The sequence below is a fragment of the Dryobates pubescens genome, chromosome 20 (genome assembly GCF_014839835.1).
Source record: "Dryobates pubescens isolate bDryPub1 chromosome 20, bDryPub1.pri, whole genome shotgun sequence".
NCBI classification, from domain to species: Eukaryota; Metazoa; Chordata; class Aves; order Piciformes; family Picidae; genus Dryobates; species Dryobates pubescens.
The window spans coordinates 18765310-18786921 of NC_071631.1; the positions used below are offsets into that span (position 1 = coordinate 18765310).

The 21612-nt window shown below is 50.1% G+C and overlaps 1 protein-coding gene across 1 annotated transcript in view; it reads left to right on the top strand.

Annotated features, from left to right (window-relative positions):
- The window catches only part of LOC104302044 (protoheme IX farnesyltransferase, mitochondrial), a 156448-nt gene that overhangs the window by 78203 nt on the left and 56633 nt on the right, over nucleotides 1–21612 (top strand). The window contains exon 5 of the mRNA XM_054170523.1: nucleotides 20480–20550. Coding sequence (XP_054026498.1) covers nucleotides 20480–20550 — 71 coding nt within the window. The remainder of the gene's footprint in view (nucleotides 1–20479; nucleotides 20551–21612) is intronic.

Consider the following 21612-nt stretch of genomic DNA (forward strand, 5'->3'; position numbering starts at 1 on the left):
CACCTTCCAGCATATCCAGGAATAGAATAGAATAAACCAGGTTGGAAGAGACCTTCAAGATCATTGAGTCCAACCTATCATCTAACACCACCTAATCAACTACACCATGGCACCAAGCACCCTGATAAGTCTCCTCCTCAACACCTCCGATGATGGTGACTCCACCACCTCCCGGGGCAGCCCATGCTAATGGGCAATCACTCTCTCTGTGTAGAACTTCTTCCTAACCTCCAGCCTAAACCTCCCCTGGCACAGCTTGAGATTGTGTCCTCTTGTTCTGGTGCTGGTTGCCTGGGAGAAGAGACCAACCTCCACCTGGCTACAACCTCCCTTCAGGTAGCTGTAGAGAGCAAGAAGGTCTCCTCCGAGCCTCCTCTTCTCCAGGCTAAGCAACCCCAGCTCCCTCAGTCTGTCCTCACAGGGCTGTGCTCCAGACCCCTCACCAACTTAGTTGCCCTCAGTTGTGCTTTGGTCAGTGGTACACTGATGCTGGACCTTGGCATTTTTATCTTCTTTCTTATATATTCCTCCTTCTCTAAACAAAGTTTTTGATCCAAGACTAGCTACTGTAATGCACTTCCACTATCACACAAAGACTTTCCAGAGGCCTGGTTTTAGTTCTATCATCAGTGTCCAAAACTCCTATGATTCAGAGTCTGGCTTTAACCTTCAGTCAGTGCTCCTGTGGAATCCAGATGAGTTTTTCACTTGTTGATGATGAAAGATGAGATTTTGTTGATTAAAGATTTGTTGTTCAGAAGGGCTTGTAGTGATAGGACAAGGGGCAGTGGTTTGAAGTGGGAGCAGGAGAGGTTTAGGCTGGGCATCAGGAGGAAGGTCTGCACAGTGAGAGTGGTGAGACACTGAAACAGGCTGCCCAGAGATGTGGTTGAGGCCCCATCCCTGGAGACATTCAAGATCAGTCTTGGTGTGGCCCTTAGCAGCTTGCTGTAGTTGGAGGTGTCCCTGCTGCCTGCAGGGGGGCTGGACAAGATGACCTTTGAGGGTCCCTTCCAACCCAATGCACTCTGTGAATCTGTCAAGCACCCATCCCAGCTCTGCAGTTTTAGTGAGACCTGTGTAGTCAGAGCTCCAGATCTCTGTGGTGGCACAGATAGAAAGGAGTTTGAAAGTCCCCCCAAGAAAAGCTCTCAGGCAGGTCCTGGCTCCCAGGGGAAATCAGGCCACTGAGGATGCAGGGTTGGTTTATTTTATTATTTTAACCAATGGATACTCAGAAAACTTCATATTGAACTAGAAGATAGCAAACAGTGGTGACATTTGAGGCACCTGGAAGACAAATCTGACAAGAGTGGCATTTCCATGTCAATATTAAAAAGCTCCTGCACACTCCCTGCTAGGTACAGGTAATATCCACCGTCTCCAGGAGCTGGGAGGAGCAGGGAGCTCTCAGCTGGGCAGTGAGGCCCTGCTTGAATAACCTTTTGGTAGCAAGGTTTGTGCAGCTTTGCACACTGGCAGCACTCAATTGCTGCTTTGACATTCAGGAGTGCTGCCAGGGCTGGTGGCACCTGTGAGCAGGAAGCTGCAGTTGGCTTGCAGGGGATGAAGGCTGCCCCAGGACTGAGTGGAAAGCACCAATTAAGTCCCCAAGGTGACCTAATTGTGGCCTTCCAGTATCTGAAGGGGGCCTACAGCAAGGCTGGGGAGGGACTTCTCAGGATCTCAGGTAGTGATAGGACTAGGGGGAATGGAATGAAGCTGGAGGTAGGGAGATTCAGGCTGGAGGGGAGGAGGAAGTTCTTCCCCATGAGAGTGGTGAAGCCCTGGAATGGGTTGTCCAGGGAGGTGGTTGAGGCCCCATCCCTGGAGGTGTTTAAGCCCAGGCTGGATGAGGCTCTGGCCAGCCTGATGTAGTGTGGGGTGTCCCTGCCCATGGCAGGGGGGGTTGGAGCAAGATGATCCTTGTGGTCCCTTCCAACCCTGACAGATACTATGATACTGTGAATTTATTCCAGCCTGGCAGCAGTTTTGCTTACATGAGGATAGGCTGAGTGTGCTGGGGTTGTTCAGCCAGGAGAAGAGAAGACTCCAGGGGGGACCTTAGAGCTGCCTTCCAGTACCTGAAGGGATCCTGCAGGAAGACTGCAGAGGGACTTTTCATGAGGGTGTCTAGAGATAGGACTAGGGGGAGTGCTTTGAAGCTGAGGGAGAGCAGGGTTAGACTGGAACTTAGGAAGAAGTTCTTCGGTATGAGACACTGGAACAGTTTGCTCAGGGAGGTTGTGGCTGCCTCCTCCCTGGGGGTGTTCAAGGCCAGGTTGGATGAGGCTTTGAGCAGCTGAGTCTAGTTGAGAGGCAGGGAGGTTGGAGTAGGTGATCTCGAAGGTCCCTTCCAACCTGTGCCATCGTGTGATTCTGTGTCATTGTGTTTCTTCTTGTTCTTCTTTGAAGACTGGCTTTCTAAAACTGAGAGAATCCTGCTGTCTGGTCCTTATCTTTGCCCTCCTTTCACCAAACCTCTTCCTGTTGCCAGAAACCAAGGCTGGAGTTGTTGTTGTTCAAACTTCTAAAGCATTTCAAAGGATCACTGTCACAGAACAAATAAATTGAAGCAAGCCCATAGGTCATTATACCTTGGAAAGGGGGGGGAGGTAATGCTGATTTGATGTCTTAATTGGTTTCCAAGCTAAAATTAATAGTGTGTGGAATCCCTCTTAGTAACATGACTCAGAACTATTTATTTTTCAACTCCTCTTTTAACTCCAGCTGAGATTGATGGGTGTGTTATCTTAGCATTTGGGAGATGCAAGCAGGCCTGGAATGACAAACATCTCTTGACAGCTTTAGAAAGATGGATGATGTGATGCCCCTGCAACAGGTTTGGGTGTTTGTGCTTACTGATGGCTGGTCGGGGACACTGGCGCTTCACTTTCCTTCTTGACAAAGGGGAAGGAAAGGTGAAACCTAATTACTGGTGTGGGCTGTCTTTGTAATTGACTTGGCGGTGTATAGGTTTGCCGGGCAGCCCTCAGCAGGTGGCCGTCCTCAGGGAATGGTCCCACTTGATGCAGGATGCTTTTCAAAAGGAACAAAGTAACTGCTGGCTGGGGTTCCCCTGCCGAGCTGGTGCGAAGTGATGAGATGCACCTTAGCTGTCTGCTGCCGCAGAAACTTGGTGCCCACTGCCTATCAGGAACAGTGTGGCCAGCTGGAGCAGGGAAGTCATTCTGCCCTGTGCTCAGCACTGGTTAGGCCACACCTTGAGTCCTGTGTCCACTTCTGGCCTCCTCAGTTGAGGAAAGATGTTGAGTTGCTGGAAGGTGTCCAGAGAAGGGCAACAAAGCTGGGGAGGGGTCTGGAGCACAGCCCTGTGAGGAGAGGCTGAGGGAGCTGGGGTTGCTTAGCCTGGAGAAGAGGAGGCTCAGGGGAGACCTTCTTGCTCTCTCCCAACTCCCTGAAGGGAGGTTGTAGCCAGGTGGGGGTTGGTCTCTTCTCCCAGGCAAGCAGCCCCAGAACAAGAGGACACAGTCTCAAGCTGCGCCAGGGGAGGTTCAGGTTGGATGTTAGGAAGAAGTTCTTCCCAGCAAGAGAGATTGTCCATTGGGATGTGCTGCCCAGGGAGGTGGTGGAGTCCCCATCCCTGGAGGTGTTTAGGAAGAGCCTGGATGAGGTGCCATGGCTTAGTTGATTAGATGGTGTTGGGTGATGAGTTGCATTTGATGATCTCTGAGGTCTTTTCCAACCTGGTTAATTCTATTCTATTCCATTCCATTCCATTCCATTCCATTCCATTCCATTCCATTCCATTCCATTCCATTCCATTCCATTCTAAGGGGCAATGGGTGGAGGTTGAGGCATAGGAAGCTTCATGTAAATATGAGGCAAAATTATTTCCCTGTGAGGGTGCCAGAGCCCTGGAGCAGGCTGCCCAGGGGGTTGTGGAGTCTTTCTCTCTGGAGATATTCAAAACCCACCTGGATGTGTTCCTGTGTAATCTGGTGTAGGTGACCCTGCTCTGCCAGGGTCTGGGTTGGACTGGATGATCCTTCAAGATCCTTTCCAGCCCCTGACATTCTGTGATTCATACAGCAGTTTAGAGGAGAGGGACCTAGGGGTTCTGGTGGATGGGAGGATGACCATGGGCCGATGGCATCTGGGGTGTATTGGAAGAGGTGCAGTTAGTAGGTCTGGAGTGGTTCTTCTGCCCCACTGCTCTGCCCTGGTGAGGCCACATCTGGATATTGAGTCCAGTTCTGGGCCCTTCAGTTCAAGAAGGACCTCAGGGAACTGCTCAAAAGAGTCCAGTGCAGAGTCACAAAGATGCTGAAGGGAGTGGACCATCTGCCTGCTGAGGACGGGCTGAGGGAGCTGGGGGTCTTGAGCTTGGAGCTGAGGAGCCTGAGGGGTGACCTCATTCATGCTGATAAAGATGTGCAGGGCAGTGTCAGGAGGATGAGCCAGGCTCTGCTCAGGGATGTCCAATGACAGCGGGTGCGAGCTGGAGCAGAGGCGGTTCCACATGAGCAAACACATCCAGGGGTGATGGAAGAGAGCAGGTTGTGGATTCATTTTCAGGTGCCTGGCAGGAAGCACACTGAGGGGCATTAGCATTCTCATCATTTGAGTGACAAATTATGAAAAGCTGATTAAAATGACCTGGATCCTGGACACATGGGCTGGAGCCAGGAGATGTGTGGAAGTGATTTCAATCTCACCTTGCCACTTCCTTGCTCTGGTCTCCTGGGTGTGAAGAGGGCAGCAGTGGGGCTGCTTTGGTTTATAGCTCTCATTAGTAGTCACAGGGGACTGATGCTGATAGTCCAGAGGGCTTCCCAGTTACCTGCCTCTCTTCCCACCACCTTGGTTACAGCTAGCAGCTCAGGATCACTCTGTAGTGATGATAGAGAAGTAAAGACTTTGCATCTCTCTTTTGCAGGATAGATTTAGGTTGGACATCAGGAGGAAGTTCTGCAGAATGAGAGCGGTGACACACTTGCACAGGCTGCCCAGGGATGTGGTTGAGGCCCCATCCTTGGAGACATTCAAGATCATCATAGAATAGAGTAGAACAGAATAGAATAGAATAGAATAGACCAGGTTGGAAGAGACCTTTGAGATCATCGCATCCAACCTCTCACCCAACACCATCTCATCAACTGAACCATGGCACAAAGCACTCCATCAAGTCTCCTCCTAAACACCTCCAGTGATGGTGACTCCACCACCTCCTCAGGCAGTCCATTCCAATGGGCAATCACCTTCTCTATGAAGAATTTCTTCCTAACAGCCAGCCTAAACCTCCCCTGGCACAGCTTGAGACTGTGTCCTCTTGTTCTGGTGCTGGTTGCCTGGCAGAAGAGACCAACCCCCACCTGGCTACAGCCTCCCTTCAGGGAGTTGTAGAGAGCAAGAAGGTCTCTCCTGAGCCTCCTCTTCTCCAGACTAAGCAACCCCAGCTCCCTCAGCCTCTCCTCATAGGGCTGCGCTCTAAACCCCTCCCCAGCTTTGTTGCCCTTCTCTGGACTCTGCCAACTCAACATCTTGTCAGCCTGATCTAGTTGGAGGTGTCCCTGCTGATGGCAGGGTGTTTGGGCAAGATGACCTTTGAGGGTCCCTTCTGTCCTGATGCAGCCTGTGAGTCTGTGAATCTCAGCCAAGCTCCCACCTTGATTTCCTCTCACTTCCCATTTGGAGGAGACTCGTGTCTCCTGGTTGACTCTAGAGCTCCTGCTTGACTTAATCACTTGCCCTGAGCAGCAGAAATACTTCCCCAGGAGTTCCTGAGTAACAGCTTTATCCCACCACAGGAATTTCTCTAAAGCCATCTTCAGGATCGGATTTTATCTGCAGTGCTGCTCCAAGCAGCTGCGCCGCGTCCAGAGGAGCTGGCCGTGTGTATTTTAGGACCCACAGAGTAACTTAAACCAGATAGTGACCTTGTGCAGTTCCTCTCTCTTCAGCAGGGAGACTGGTACTTGAAGTTTTGTTTGGTTTTTCACTTGCACTTTGTGCTGATGGCATGCTGGCACCCTGACAGCTATGATTTAGTGCAAAGGCATCCCTTGGAGAAAATGGCTCTGTGGAGTCGGTCGGAAGTGCCTTGTGCTGGGCAGAAAGGTGGTGGGTTTGCTTCAGCTCTTCATGGTTGGTCCTAAAATACCTACAAATGAAATGCCTCCTGAAGAGCTGAGAGTGGCTACCTCTGCAGCTGGCATCTACCCACAGTTCATCAGTAAAAGCCATTGGGAAGGGAGTGTGGACAAGGGCTAGTAGGGATAGGATGGGAGGGGATGGATTGAGGCTTGAGGAGGGCAGATTTAGACTGGAGATGAGGAAGAAATTCTTTCCAGTGAGGGTGGTGAGACAGGTTGCCCAGGGTGGTTGTGGATGCCAACCAAACCAATTCTAAGTCCAAAAGCAAAGGACAGGAAGGGCAGATGTCCTGCACTTTAGAAATTGCTGCTTTTGGTTCAAGGAGCCCAAAGAAGGGCCCTCCTGGAAGTGGGATTGGAGAAAGGCTTGGAGCGAGGAGCTGGTTGTGGATGCATCAGTTGCAGGCTAAATACAAAGGACTCAGTGCTGGTAAATATTTGATATTATTAGAATTCTTTGGCAGCTGGCCAGCAAGCAGCATTTCTTCCCCTGAAAGCTATTTCTCTGAGGTGGATCACATAAGGTGAAAGCCTGTCTGCTGTATCCAGCTTGCATTTCCCCTGGAGCTGGGGCTGACCTCCGTGAGACCTCGAGAACATGCTAGTTAGGTGGCTCACCATGTCAGCAGTTTGCAAGACTCAACAGCTTAGATGGGCCTGGCTTGATTTTTATTGTTATTAGCTCTTTTTTTGTTCCAGTGTCTTCTTAGCACACTAAGATTTCAGTGGGAAGAGAAGGGCTCCTGGGTTGTCACCCAACCTGTTTGCTCTTTACCAGCCCGGGAGAGTCACATCTCTTTTCCCCATCTCCAATCTTGGACATCAGGTGCACTACAAAAATTGACATGAAAGCAGGGATGGTTGGTTCAGTTCAGGCATTAGTGCTAGCCAATTGAATTCAAAGATGGAGAGAAGCAAAATGTTGATTGTAGGGGTGAAGGAGCTAAAGCAGTTTGGTGCAAATGCTCTTTCAAAGTTATTCAGACAATTGAATGCCACAGGTAGTCCTTAATTATCCTTTCCCCCTTCATTAATTCCTTGCTTACTGCAGAGGGCTCAGACACAGACAAGCTTGCCCAGGTTGTTTCTTTCCAACCTTGCTGCTTTCATAGATTCCTAGAGTGGTTTGGGTTGGAAGGGACCTTAGAGATCATCCAGTTCCAACCCCACCGCCATGGGCAGGGACACCTCTCACCAGCCCAGGTTGCTCAAGGTCTCATCCAGCCTGGCCTGAACACCTCTAGCAAGGGGGCATCCACAATCTCCCTGGGTAACCTGTTCCAGTGTCTCACCACCCTCACTGTCAAGAATTTCTTCCCAATCTCCAGTCAAAATCTGCCCTCCTCAAGATTCAATCCATTCCCTCTCATCCTGCCACCACCAGCCCTTGTAAAAAGTCCCTTCCTGGCTTTCTTGTATCCCCCTTTCAAGCACATCCACCCCTCACAGTGATAAGTGGTTCATCCAGCTGGGCTTCAGCAGTGCCACTCATCATATCTCAGGATGTGTTCATCATCTTCACCTCCATCACCCTCACCTCCATCTGGACCCCTCACCATTGTGACAGGACCAGAGATGGAGCAGCAGTGTGTTAGGACCATGTTGCTTTGACACTGCTGAGTGTTAACACGGCCATGCCCTTTTCAAGCTCCTTGTAATGGCACTTCTGCTATCACCCAAGGAGGTTGTTTGGCCAAAGTGCTGATAAAGAGAGCACTAAGCTGCAGGAGGGAGCTGGGATTGTTTAGCCTGGAGAAGAGGAGGCTCAGGGGAGACCTTATTGCTGTCTACAGCTCCCTGAAGGGAGGTTGTAGCCAGGAGGGGGTTGGTCTCTTCTCCCAGGCAACCAGCACCAGAACAAGAGGACGCAGACTCAAGCTGTGCCAGGGGAAGTTTAGGCTGGAGGTGAGGAGAAAGTTTTTCCCTGAGAGAGTTGTTAGCCATTGGAATGTGCTGCCCAGGGAGGTGGTGGAGTCCCCATCCCTGGAGGGGTTCAGGAGGGGACTGGACGTGGCACTTGGTGCCATGGTTTAGTCATGGGGTCTGTGGTGACAGGTTGGACTTGATGATCTTTGAGGTCTCTTCCAACCTCGATGAATCTGTGACTGCTTGTTCTGTCGTGCAGACCCCCTGAAAGGGTTTGGATGAGCTGAAAAGAGGTCTAGGGTGGAGGGGCAGGCGTGCCAGCAGCTCTGGGAACTGCTGCCAGTCAAGTGACCCTTAAATAAAAACTGCAGTGTAAGACCTAAACAATTCTCAGCTTTGGGGGCAGTAGGTGGCTCTGGGAATCCCTAGAAGGTCACAGGCTTGTAAGTGGTGAGGGAAACAACAGCAGCAACGTCAGCACTTGAGTTCATAAACACAGAGCCTGCACACCAGGTCGTTAATCTGAGGGGACAAATCAGTGCTAATTGAACTCTGTGAGTCTCTGCATTCTTCATCCTGGACCTAGTACCTAGAGAGGTTAGACAGAAGATCCTTGAGGTCCCTCCCAACCTGGCTTCCTGTGATTCTATGAAATATGCTTCTGAAGTGACAGCGACTTTCAGTTCCCTGCCCTCCTCTTCCCTGTACGCAGCAGTAGGCTCCTGAACACTGCTGAAGAGTAAGGATTTGTCTTTTCATGGATTCCCAGAATGGTTTGGGTTGGAAGGGATCTTAAAGACCATCTAATTCCAACTCCTCTGCCATGGGCTGGGATGCTCCCACTCTACCAGGTTGCTCAAGGCTTCATCCAGCCTGGCCTTGAATATATCCAGGGAGGGGACATCCACAACAGTATCACAGTATCACTAAGGTTGGAAGAGGCCTCGAGGATCATCGAGTCTCTCACCACAGACCTCATGACTAAACCATGGCACCAAGTGCCACATCCAATCCCCTCTTGAACACCTCCAGGGATGGGGACTCCACCACCTCCCTGGGGAGCACATCCCAGTGACGAACGACTCACTCAGTGAAGAACTTTCTCCTCACCTCGAGTCTAAACCTCCCCTGGCACAGCTTGAGACTGTGTCCTCTTGTTCTGGTGCTGCTTGCCTGGGACAAGAGACCAACCCCCACCTGGCTACAACCACCTTTCAGGTAGTTGCAGAGTGCAATGAGGTCACCCCTGAGCCTCCTCTTCTGCAGGCTAAGCAACCCCAGCTCCCTCAGCCTCTCCTCACAGGGCTGTGCTCCAGACCCCTCCCCAGCCTTGTTGCCCTTCTCTGGACTCGTTCAAGTCTCTCAATGTCCTTCTTAAACTGAGGGGCCCAGAACTGGACACAGGACTCAAGGTGTGGCCTAACCAGTGCTGAGCACAGGGCACAATGACTTCCCTGCTCCTGCTGGCCACACTGTTCCTGATGCAGGCCAGGATGCCATTGGCCTTCTTGGCCACCTGGGCACACTGCTGGCTCATGTTCAGGCAGCTGTCAATCAGCACCCCCAGGTCCCTCTCTGTTTGGCAGCTCTCAGCCACTCTGCCCCCAGCCTGGAGCTCTGCCTGGGGTTGCCGTGGCCAAAGTGCAGCACCTGGCACTTGGACTTGTGGGCAACCTGTTCCAGGGTCTCACCACCCTCACTGTGAAGAATTTATCCCTAATCTCCAGTCTGAATCTGCCCTCCTCGTGCATCAGTTCATTCCCTTTTGTCCTATCAATACAACCCCTTCCAAAAAGCTGTTGTCAACAGCAGTAAGACATTGACCTGTGGCAGATGCTTTGCCTAGCAGAGCTTCCTTGGGTTTGGCTGGGACACGACAGCTCAGGGTTTAGCTTCCCTTCTCTCTCTGTAAGTAACTTTGTTCAGGCTTGCATCAATCTCAGTTTTAATTAGAATCCTCTTTGAAATGGAAAATATTAAAGCAGATCTATAGGTAGTGTGGGAGCTGCAGAGCCAGAGGCTTTTCAGATACTGCCTTTAAAGAAAAAAAACAAAAAGGAGGGGGAAAAAAAAAAAGAGAAGGGGAAAAAAAAAGCCATTTCTAATCCTTAAAATATTTGCCCTGCTTTATTTTCATATCTTGAAGACAAACAGGTGCTGTGTGCCCTTTATGATTCTCAAATATACAATCTCCAAGCCAGCAGTCTCTAAAGCCTTCCCTTGTTTGTACAATTAGGGTGGGATTTTCAGCCTCACTCAGTGCTGGGCTGGCTCTGCTCTCATTGAAGGCAAACTGCCGTTGAGTGCAGTGAGAACAGTGTCAGATCAGTCCCTGAGTGTGCTTTTGAAAGCCCTTCCCTTGCCTTTTTGCTTTCTTTCAGTCACATCTGTGCACAATTGAACAAAAAGACCCTTTGTGATGGGCTTTAATTATTCTTGGTTGTTTTCATACAGCAGTGATTGAAAGGAAACCAGAAGAAAACCTCTAATAATAATCTTGACTTTGATCTTATTTACCATAAATGATATGTGCTGTTTTCCCTCTCCTTTTGTGTAATTATACATCACTTTATCACAACAGAAGATTAAGCACTGAAAACATGAGGAGGAGAAATAATTGGCTAATGTGGAGGGGAAGAGCACTCAACAAAAGAAGGAGCTCAACTCTTCATGCTCTGATGGCTTTCCAGTGCTGCTCACAGCAACTTTCCTTCCAATGCAGGAAAGTTCAGAGATTCATAGAGTGGTTTGGGTTGGAGGGGACCTTAAAGATCATGCAGTTCCAACCCTGCTGCCATGGACAAGAACACTTTCCACCGGCCCAGGTTGCTCAAGGCCTCATCCAGCCTGGCCGTGAACACCTCCAGGGAGGGGACATCCACAGCCTCCCTGGGCAATCTGTGCCAGTGTCTCCACACCCTCACTCTAAACAATTTCTTCCTAATCTCCAGTCAAAATAGAGGGACCTGGGGGTGCTGATTGACAGCTGCCTAAACATGAGCCAGGAGTGTGCCCAGGTAGCCAAGAAGGCGAATGGCATCCTGGCCTGCATCAGGAATAGTGTGGCCAGCAGGAGCAGGGAAGTCATTGTGCCCCTGTACTCTGCATTGGTTAGGCCACACCTTGAGTCCTATGTCCAGTTTTGGGCCCCTCAGTTTAAGAAGGACATTGAGAGACTTGAAGGTGTCCAGAGAAGGGCAATGAGGCTGGGGAGGGGTCTGGAGCACAGCTCTGTGAGGAGAGGCTGAGGGAGCTGGGGTTGCTTAGCCTGGAGAAGAGGAGGCTCAGGGGTGACCTCATTGCTCTCTACAGCTACCTGAAAGGTGGTTGTAGCCAGGAAGGGGTTGGTCTCTTCTCTCTAGCAACCAGCACCAGAACAAGAGGACACAGTCTCAAGCTGTGCCAGGGGAGGTTTAGACTGGAGGTGAGGAGAAAGTTCTTCACCGAGCGAGTCGTTCGTCATTGGGATGTGCTGCCCAGGGAGGTGGTGGAGTCCCCATCCCTGGAGGTGTTCAAGAGGGGATTGGATGTGGCACTTGGTGCCATGGTCTAGTCATGAGGTCTGTAGTGACAGGTTGGACTTGATGATCCTTGAGGTCTCTTCCAACCTTGGTGATACTGTGAAAATCTGCCCTCCTCAAGCTTTAATCCATTCCCTCTCATTCTGTCACCACCAGCCCTTGCAAAAAGTCCTTTCCTGGCTTTCTTGTACCCCCCTTTCAAGCACATCCACCCCTAACAGTGATAAATGGTTCCCCAGCTCTCCAGTAGCCCCCTTCAGGTACTGGAAGGCTGCTCTAAGGTCTCCCTGGAGCCTTCTCCTCTCCAGGCTGAAGAGCCCCAGCTCTCACAACCTGTCCTTATAAGGGAGGTTCTTCAGCCCTCTGATCATCTTTGTAGCTTGCCCTGGATCCTCTCCAACAGTTCCATGTCTCTGTTGTGCTGGGGGGCACCAGAACTGGTTGCAGTGCTCACAGTGGGGTCTCAGCAGAGCAGGGCAGAGCAGAGAGGCAGAATCCCCTTCCTATCCTGCTGCTCTCACTGCTTTGGATGCAGCCCAGCACATGGCTGCCTTCTGGGCTGCCAGCCACCATTGCCAGCTCACGTTGAGTTTTTCCTCAGCTGTCACCCCCAAGTCCTTCTCCTGGAGACTGCTTTCATGCCACTCCCCACCTAGCCTGGAATTGTGCTTGGGATTGCCCCAGCACAGGTCATGGCAAGGTGCTGTGAGCAGTTGCTTTTCATCCCTTTTGAAAGGCTGAGTGCTGAAATCTGAATACCACATGGCCAGCTCTAAGATCATCTCCCAGAAAACCTTAGCTTATTGCCCCAGGCTTATCTCTACCACTGCATTCTCTTCCTGGTTTTGGTCCACCTGCTCCTCCCTGATTCATGTTTCCACCATCTATTTCCATGATGTTTCTGCTGAACTGCTTGCTGCTCTTTGCCAATACCAAGGAGGCCAAAAGAGGATCAGTGTCCTGCAGCACAGGGGAAGTCTTAAGAACCTCAGAAGCATCTGATTCATCAGGACCAGTATTTGCCAGACTTGTCCTGTACAGCCCAGTTTGGGCCCTGCATGTAGACATTCAGTGAAGTGCTCAGGTAGGGAGTCCACTTGTGCTGGTCCTTATTTGTGTTGTGTTACAAGTGTTTGCTTGGCTCTGTGGCAAGAAGTTTTAGCTGAGGAGAGGCTTTGGCCACCACTCATAGCCATCCATGTAGCTCATCTCCACTGCAGTGCAACTCATGGAGGGCTTTGGAGGCCAGCAGCACTTCAGTGCTGGAGGAAGTGTCTGCTCTTTGGTGACTGTTATTGTCTCATTCATTCATTAGTGTTGTAGATAGGATCATAGAATGGTTTGGGTTGGAAAAGACCTCTAAGATCATCGAGTCTGACCATTAACCAACACCACCATGGCCATTAAACCATGTCCCCAAGTGCCATGGCCACACGTTTCTTGAACACCTCCAGGGACAGTGACTCCACCAGCTCTCTGGGCAGCCTGTTCCAGTGCCAGACAGCTTGCCCTGAGCTGCCCCTCAGAGATACACCCAGAGGCCATTTCTGCTGCCAGAGAGCACATGGAAGCCTGCACAGATGCTGGGGTGGTTTTGAAATGGGAAGACCTCTGAATTGCCTTGAATGAAATTGTCTTCTAACAGCAGGGTTCTGCTCTGTCTTTAGCCTGATGGGATTCTCAGTTCTGCTGTAAATATGTGGTTAGCATTAAAGTAAAATGTTCTGTCAATAGATGGGAGCCCCTCTGTGGGCTGTGGATGTTCCAGCCACTGCTGTTTCCACCATGTGTCACAGATTAGAGCTGGCCCTGGCCAGGGGCCAGGCTGGTGCTTGACACACTCCAAATCCAAAGCAGTCCACAAGAGACGTTTTGTAGCCTGAGTGTGGGGGATCTGTTTGATAACCCCTGCGAGATTTTGTTCCTTTCAGTGCCCTCTGCTTGTGCTTTTGTGTCAACAGGAGTAAAGGTCTTGAGCTGTCATCATTCTGTGGGTAAAACCTTTGCAGCAGGCATGGCTACTGATAACCAGCACAGCACAAGTTCAGGGCTTTCCATCCACTCCATGGCCTGCACATAGTCAGGACACTGCCTCTGAGCACAGCATAGGTGCTGTCCATCTTCAAATGAGCAAGAGGATAAAGCTGGAAGAGGGTCTAGAGAACAGGTCTTAAAAGGAATGGCTGAGGGACCTGGGTTTTTTTCAGTCTGGAGAAGAGGAGGCTGAGAGGAGACCTTGTTGCTCTCTACAGCTAGCTGAAGTGGGGTGATCTCCTTAGTAACAAGATAAGAGGAAATGGCCTCAAACTGCACTGGGGGAGGTGTAGGTTGGGCTTGAGGAACAATTTCTTCCCTGAAAAGGCTTTCAAGTCTTGGAACAGGCTTCCCAGGACAGTGGTGGAGTTCCCATCCCTGGGAAAGCTTCAGAGCTGTGTGGATGTGGTGCTGAGGAGCATGGTTTGGTAGTGGACTCGGTAGTGTTAGGTTGATGGTTGGACTCCACCTTAAAGGCCTTTTCCAGTGTAAATGAATGTTTCTGTGGTTCCATGAAGTGAAGCCTTCTGGAAGGTTTCACTTCAAAACAAAGTAGAAACCAATGTGAAGGAGCTGAAGGCAAGAAACCCCTGTGAGTGTAAACAGCTCTAAGCAGCAGTGTGACAGCTAATCTAAGACTTGTTAGATGTTTAAGAGATAATTACTGTATATTAACTACATGAGATCTCCACAAAGAGCCTGATGAGCCTGCCAGAGAAATAAACCACAAAGTACTAGCTGGCCTGATTTATTTCTTTCCATCATCCTGTTTTAAATGTTCATGCATACTGATTAACATTTGGGTTAGGGTCTGGAAAGCTGATGCCAAGTTCAGTCACTCAGGGATTTTTGGATGCTGTGGATTTAACCCTCTGCCTGTCCCTTTGATGGCTGCCTTCCCAAATACCAAGGGCAGATAATGTTCTGCCTTGTCCAGCTGAACTGATCCAGTCAGACTTCCTGAGGAAAGAGCCTCTTGAGTGCTTCTGAAATATTTATTTATCCAGGGTTCATCTTACAAGAAAGCTGGGGGAAGACCTTTTAGTGGTAGGATGAGAGGGAATGGATTGAAACTGGGAGAGGGAGGGTTTAGACTGGAGATTGCACAGAAATTCTCTACAGTGAGGGTGGTGAGACACTGGAACAGGTTGCCCAGAGAGGTTGTGGAGGTTAGGTTGTGGATGTCCCCTCCTTTGAGGTGTTCAGGGTCAGGGTGGATGGGATCTTGAGCAACCTGGGCTGGTGGGAGGTGTCCCTGCCCAGGGCAGGGGCATTGGAACTGGATGGTCTTTAAGGTCTCCTCCAACCCAAAGCATTGCATGAATCTATGGAATGGTTACTGTGTGCAGTTCTAGGCCCCTCAGGTTAGGGAAGATGTTGAGTTGCTGGAAGGTGTCCAGAGAAGGGCAACGAGGCTGGGGAGGGGTCTGGAGCACAGCCCTGTGAGGAGAGGCTGAGGGAGCTGGGGTTGCTTAGCCTGGAGAAGAGGAGGCTCAGGGGAGACCTTATTGCTCTCTCCAACTCCCTGAAGGGAGGTTGTAGCCAGGTGGGAGTTGGTCTCTTCTCCCAGGCAAGCAGCACCAGAACAAGAGGACACAGTCTCAAGCTGCACCAGGGGAAGTTTAGGCTGGAGGTGAGGAGAAAGTTCTTCCCAGAAAGAGAGATTGGCCTTTGGGATGTGCTGCCCAGGGAGGTGATGGAGTCACCATCCCTGGAGGTGTTTAGGAAGAGCCTGGCTGAGGCCCTTGGTGCCATGGTTTAGTTGATTAGATGGTGTTGGATGATAGGTTGGACTTGGTGCTCTCAAAGGTCTTTTTCAACCTGGTTAATTCTATTCTATTCTTAATTTGGAGAGCAACCATGTCTGTAGACAACAGAGACAGGCATTTGCTGCTGAGCTGAGAAATTACTTCCTCAAAGTTTATATTCTGTTCAGGAGAAATATTTCATGCACTGATAAGGACCTTAAACCAGTCCAGTTCCACACCCCTGCCACAAGCAAGGACACCTCCCACTACACCAAGTTGCTCAAGGCCTCATCCAGCCTGACTTTGAACACTTCCAGTAGTGGATGCTCCACAGCATCTCTGGGCAACCTCTTCCCGTGCCTCACCACCCTCACAGGGACAAATTTCTTCCTACTGTCTCGTCTAAATCCAGCTTCTTCCAGCTCAAAGCCGTTGCCCCTCATCCTGTCACTATGAGACCTTGTCAGAAGTCCTTCTCCAGCTCTCCTGTAGCCCCCTTCAGGTCCTGGAAGGCTGCTCTGAGGTCTCCATAAAGCCTTCTCTTCTCCAGGCTGTAAAATCCCTACTCTCTCAGCCTGTCTTCATGGGGATGGTTCTCCAGCTCTGATAGAATCATAGAATAGTCAGGGTTGGAAGGGACCTCAAGGCTCAGCCAGTTCCAACCCCCCCTGACATGGGCAGGGACACCTCACACTGCAGCAGGTTGCTCACAGCCACATCCAGCCTGGCTGCAAACACCTCCAGGCAGGAGGCTTCCACCACCTCCCTGGGCAACCTGTGCCAGGCTCTCACCACCCTCCTGGGGAACAACTTCTTCCTGATCATCTTGGTGGTCCTCCATTCTCAAGTTCTTTCGTGTGTGGCATGTCCAGCTGCTGCTCCTTTCAGACATTTTGTGTTCAGGACACACTGAGTTTAAACCTGGGGGGTGTTGGGGGGGTGTGGGGGTATTCTGATTTTCTCTGTCACACCTAGAATACCTAGAACTCATAAGCTTAAATAAATCCTCTCAAAGGAGCCGGAAGCCTCTCACATGCACAAGGTGAAACTGGAAGTGAGCTTGAAGCAGTCAGACTCTGGAAAGAGGAATAAAAATTGTGTCTGGGGAAGACAAAAAAGCAAAAGAGCAAACCTGGGGCACAGCCCAAAATATTTGCAGCAGCAGAGTTTAGCTCTGTAGATTTCTCCCCTTGTCTTGCTCTACCAGGCTGATGTCAAACGGCATTTTGTCTTCATTTGCCGTAATTGTCTCTGAAATGGAACAGTGAAACAAACCATTAGCAAAATGCTGAGCTGTCAGAAGCAATCACTGCTTTCAGATCCAACTGGGTGCTTTCCCTGCTCTGAAGGTACTCACTGTAGGTTCCTATGGAAGTGCTTTGTGATGCATCCAGCACTCCAAGGGCAGTGTTGTAGCTCTGAAGGTCCTGCTTGTCCTGCTTGACCTCTAGAGCTCACCTCGTCCAACCCCCAGGCAGTCAGCAGGGACATCCCCATCTACAAGGAGAATGGAATGGAATGGAATGGAATGGAATGGAATGGAATGGAATGGAATGGAATGGAATGGAATAGAATAGAATAGAATAGAATAGAATAGAATAGAATAGAATAGAATAGAATAGAATAGAATAGAATAGACCAGGTTGGAAAAGACCTTTGAGATCATTAGGTCAAATCAACTAAACCATGGCACCAATTGCCCCATCCAGTCTCTTCCTAAACACTTCCAGGGATGGGGACTCCACCACCTCCCTGGGCAGCACATCCCAATGGCCAATCTCTCTGTCTGTGGATAATAGTGAAAGAAGGGTTGGTCTCTTCTCCCAGGCAACCAGCACCAGAACAAGAGGACACAGTCTCAAGCTGTGCCAGGGGAAGTTTAGGCTGGAGGTGAGGAGAAAGTTCTTCACAGAGAGAGTTGTTGGCCATTGGGATGTGCTGCCCAGGGAGGTGGTGGAGTCACCATCCCTGGAGGTGTTCAAGAGGGGATTGGATGTGGCACTTGGTGCCGTGGTTTAGTAGTCATGAGGTGTTGGGTGACAGGTTGGACTTGATGATCTTTGACGTCTCTTCCAACCTTATTGATTCTATGATTCTATGACCATCCCTGGAGGTGTTTAGGAAGAGCCTGGATGAGGCACTTGGTGCCATGGTTTGGTTGATTAGATGGTGTTGAGTGATAGGTTGGACTTCATGATCTGTGAGGTCTTTTCCAACCTGGCTTATTCTATTCTATTCTATTCTATTCTATTCTATTCTATTCTATTCTATTCTATTCTATTCTACTCTATTCTATTCTATTCTACTCTATTCTATTCTATGCTACTCTATTCTATTCTATGCTACTCTACTCTATTCTATGTGCGTGTAAATGGAGCATCCTTCCCCTGCTGGGCACCTGGCGGGCTCTGATGGGGTCCCTGCTGCTGCCATCATCCCTGGCTGCTGGCATTCCTCATCAAGTAGCAAGCTCAGTAATGTGGCACCATCAAAATGCAGCTGTATGTTACTGTTATCTTCTGTGGTGTGAAAAGGTGCCATCATCTTGCTGCAATAACTGAGATCTTATCCTGCACTTGTTTATCAGATAGTCACCTTCAAGCTGTCTGCAGGCTGACTGAGCTGAACCTGCTTGTGTGAAATGCTGCTTTGGTGAGGTGCTTCTGCTGCACCGCAGCCGGGATCCTCCCCTGCAGCCTCAGACATCACATCAGCAGAAAGCACTCTGTAAATACATCCCATAAGGAAAGCTGAGCTTTGGGATTTCATAGAGTCCCAGGGTGGTTTGGGGTGCAAGGGACCTTAAAGATCAACTAGTTCCACCCCTCATGCCCTAGGCAGGGACACCTCCCACCAGAGCAGGTTGCCTGTAGCCTCATCCAGCCTGGCCTCGAACGTGTTTATAAATGCAGAGGAGAAGGTGGTAGCAGCCTGAAACTAAGGCATCACTCCTCCTCTGCTTCATTCCAAACACTGTCTCACTGTAGGTTAGAGAGCACAGCCTCTGGGCACCACATTTTTATGGATCTGGGATCAAGCCTGCAAGTACCAGGGTACACATGGACATGGCACTTCAGGATGTGGCTTAACAGCCACGATGGTGTTGGGTTGACTGTTGGACTTGATGACCTTAGAGGTCTCTTCCAGCTGAAACAGTTCTATGATTCTGTACCTCTAGCAAAGGGGCATCCACAACCTCCCTGGGCAACCTGTTCCAGTGTCTCACCACCCTCACTGTCAAGAATTTCTTCCTAATCTCCAGTCTCTCTCTTCTTAATCTCCAGTCTCTCTCTTCCTAATCTCCAGTCTCTCTCTTCCTAATCTCCAGTCTCTTTCTTCCTAATCTCCAGTCTCTCTCTTCTTAACCTCCAGTCTCTTTCTTCCTAATCTCCAGTCTCTCTCTTCTTAACCTCCAGTCTCTTTCTTCCTAATCTCCAGTCTCTCTCTTCTTAACCTCCAGTCTCTTTCTTCCTAATCTCCAGTCTCTCTCTTCCTAATTTCCAGTCTCTTTCTTCCTAATCTCCAGTCTCTCTCTTCCTAATCTCCAGTCTCTCTCTTCTTAATCTCCAGTCTCTCTCTTCTTAATCTCCAGCCTCAATCTCCCCTCTCCCACCTCAAAGCCATTGCCCCTCATCCTACCCCCTTGCAAGAAGTCCCTCCCCAGCTGTCTTGTGTGCTGATTCTGCACACAGAAAGCAGAATGCCTTTGTAGCGTGCAGGCTGGCAGCATGCTGCATCCAGCTTTTCCAGGGGCATTCTTCAGGGAAGAGATCCTACAAAAGGCAGCAGGAATTCCCAGTGTGAAGATTGTGCTGCCTGGATTTTCCCATGGGTGCTGTTTGAAGTCAAGCTGGGTTGTGACATTAAATAACACCATCTGGTGTGCTCCTTCCCTGCTGCTGGAACTGGATGCTCAGCGCGGTTGCAGTAGTGTTTTACAAGAGTTGATTGATTTTGGGGGGGGTTATAGGTTCCCAGAAGTTAGAGGAGCTTGCAAAACAAATGTAGTGTTTGTCTTTTAAATACCAGAAGCAAAACATTTGCCAGGGCTGCTTGTGTTAATGCAAAACTGGGGGCAGGGCTGTGTGTATGTGTATGCAAATATATATGTGTGTGTGTCTTACAAGGTGCAGCAAGGGCAAGTGCAAGGTCCTGCACATGGGTCAGGCCAATGCTGGTATCATTCCAGGCTGGGGGATGAAGGGCTGGAGAGCAGCCCTGTGGAGAAGGACTTGGTTCAGGGGGATGACAAGCTGGAGATGAGCCAGCATTGAGTGCTACCAGCCCAGCCCCAGCCTGTCCTGATCCCCAACAGTGTGGGCAGCAGGGGCAGGGAGGGGATTCTGCCCCTCTGCTGAGACCCCTCCTGCAGTGCTGGGGCAGCTCTGGAGTCCTCAGCACAGCCAGGGACCTGTTGGAGCAGGACCAGAGGAGGCCACAGCAATGTTGGCAGGGCTGGGAGCCCTCTGCTGTGAGGCCAGGCTGAGAGAGTTTGGCTTGGTCATGCTGGAGAAGAGAAGGCTCCAGGCAGACATTCTGGTGACCTTTCAGTATTAAAGAGGCCAATCAGAAAGCTGGGGACAGACTTCTGAGCAGGGCCTGTGGTGACAGGACAAGGGGGGATGGTTTGAAACTCGAAGAGGGAGATTCAGCCTGGCAAGAAGGCAGAAATGTTTGACCCTGAGGGTAGTGAGACCCTTGATCCAGTTTCCCAGAGGGGTGGGAGCTGCCCCACGGCTGCAACCATTGCAGTTGAAGTTGTCTGGGGCTGTGTGCAACCTGCTGTAGCTGCAGATGTCCCTGCTGACTGCAGGGGGATTGGACTGGATGACCTTTAAAGGTCCCTCCCAAGCCTGCCCACTCCATGGTTCTGTGACTCCATGCATTGTGCCCCTGTGAAAGCTGTGTCAAACTTCTTGAGGGCTGAATCAACTCTGCCTCCAATGATAAACTGTTGGTGATGCGCTCAAACATTTTTGTCCTCCAGGTGATTTCTCTTTCTAAGGGGATGCCAAAAGCATTACCACAGACCATCAAAGCTCCCTGGAAGGAGTTTGCCATTTTGCTTGTGTTTGTGAGCCTTCAGGCCCAGAGATGAAAGCAGCTGCAGCTGCAGACAAGGACATTCCCCGCCTGGCAGCTCTCCGGCCTCCTTTCATTTTGACTCTTCCTTTTTTGTTCTCCTTTGTTGCAGTTCTTTGAGGTTCCATTTGACTCAAACATGAACAGGACAAAAAACAGACCACTGGTGCGAGGACAGCTCAGGTAAGGCAGTGCACACCTGCTCTGGGGAATGGGAAAGGAGGCTTGGCTTTGCTTTTATCTGTCTCCAAGCTTCTCTTTACTTCCTGTCTTCAGATGACCAAAAACAGCAGCTTGAGTCAAAAGACTTGAGAAAGAAATGAAGCTTTGTGTTCTTCAGCATTGCTTCTTGTTTGTAACTCACCTGGGAGTTCAGCTAATCAGCTGGCCTCTAAAATACTGAATTGCTGGAGAATGTTGAATTCCACACAGTCACACAACATTAGGGACCTTCAAAGCTCATCCAACTCCCCCTGCCAGAGCAGGGTCACCCAGGGCAGCTCACACAGGAACACATCCAGGTGGGTTTTGAATGTCTCCAGAGTAGGAGACTCCACAACCTCTCTGGGCAGCCTGCTCCAGTGTTTCACCACTCTCATGTTGCAGAACTTCCTCCTAATGGCTAAGCTAAATCTCCCCTGCTCCAGTTTCAAACCATTGCCCCAGGTCCTTCTAAAGCCCTTCTACACAGTTCTTCCCCAGCCTTACTCCAAGTCCTGAAGCTGGGGTGAAAAACTCACAGTGGGGACATCTTATGATTAGTCATCTCCTCTTGTGGCACAAGTAAAAAGTGACAGGGCAAGAGGAAACAGCCTCAAGTTACACCAAGGGAGGTTTATGTTGGTCATGAAGAGCAATTTCTTCCCCAAAAGCGTTGTCAAGCCCTGCAACAGGCTGCCCAGTGCTGGAGGCCCCATCCAGGGAGGGGTGTCAAAGCTGTGTAAAATAGAACAGAATAGCATGGCATGGCATGGCATGGCATGGCATGGCATGGCATGGCATAGAATAGAATAGAATAGAATAGAATAGAATAGAATAGAATAGAATAGAATAGAATAGAATAGCATGGCATAGAATAGAATAGAATAGAATAGACCAGGTTGGAAAAGACCTCAGAGATCATCAAGTCCAACCTATCATCCAACACCATCTGATCAACTAAACCATGGCACCAAGCGCCTCATCCAGGCTCTTTCTAAACACGTCCAATGATGGTGACTCCACCACCTCCCTGGGCAGCACATC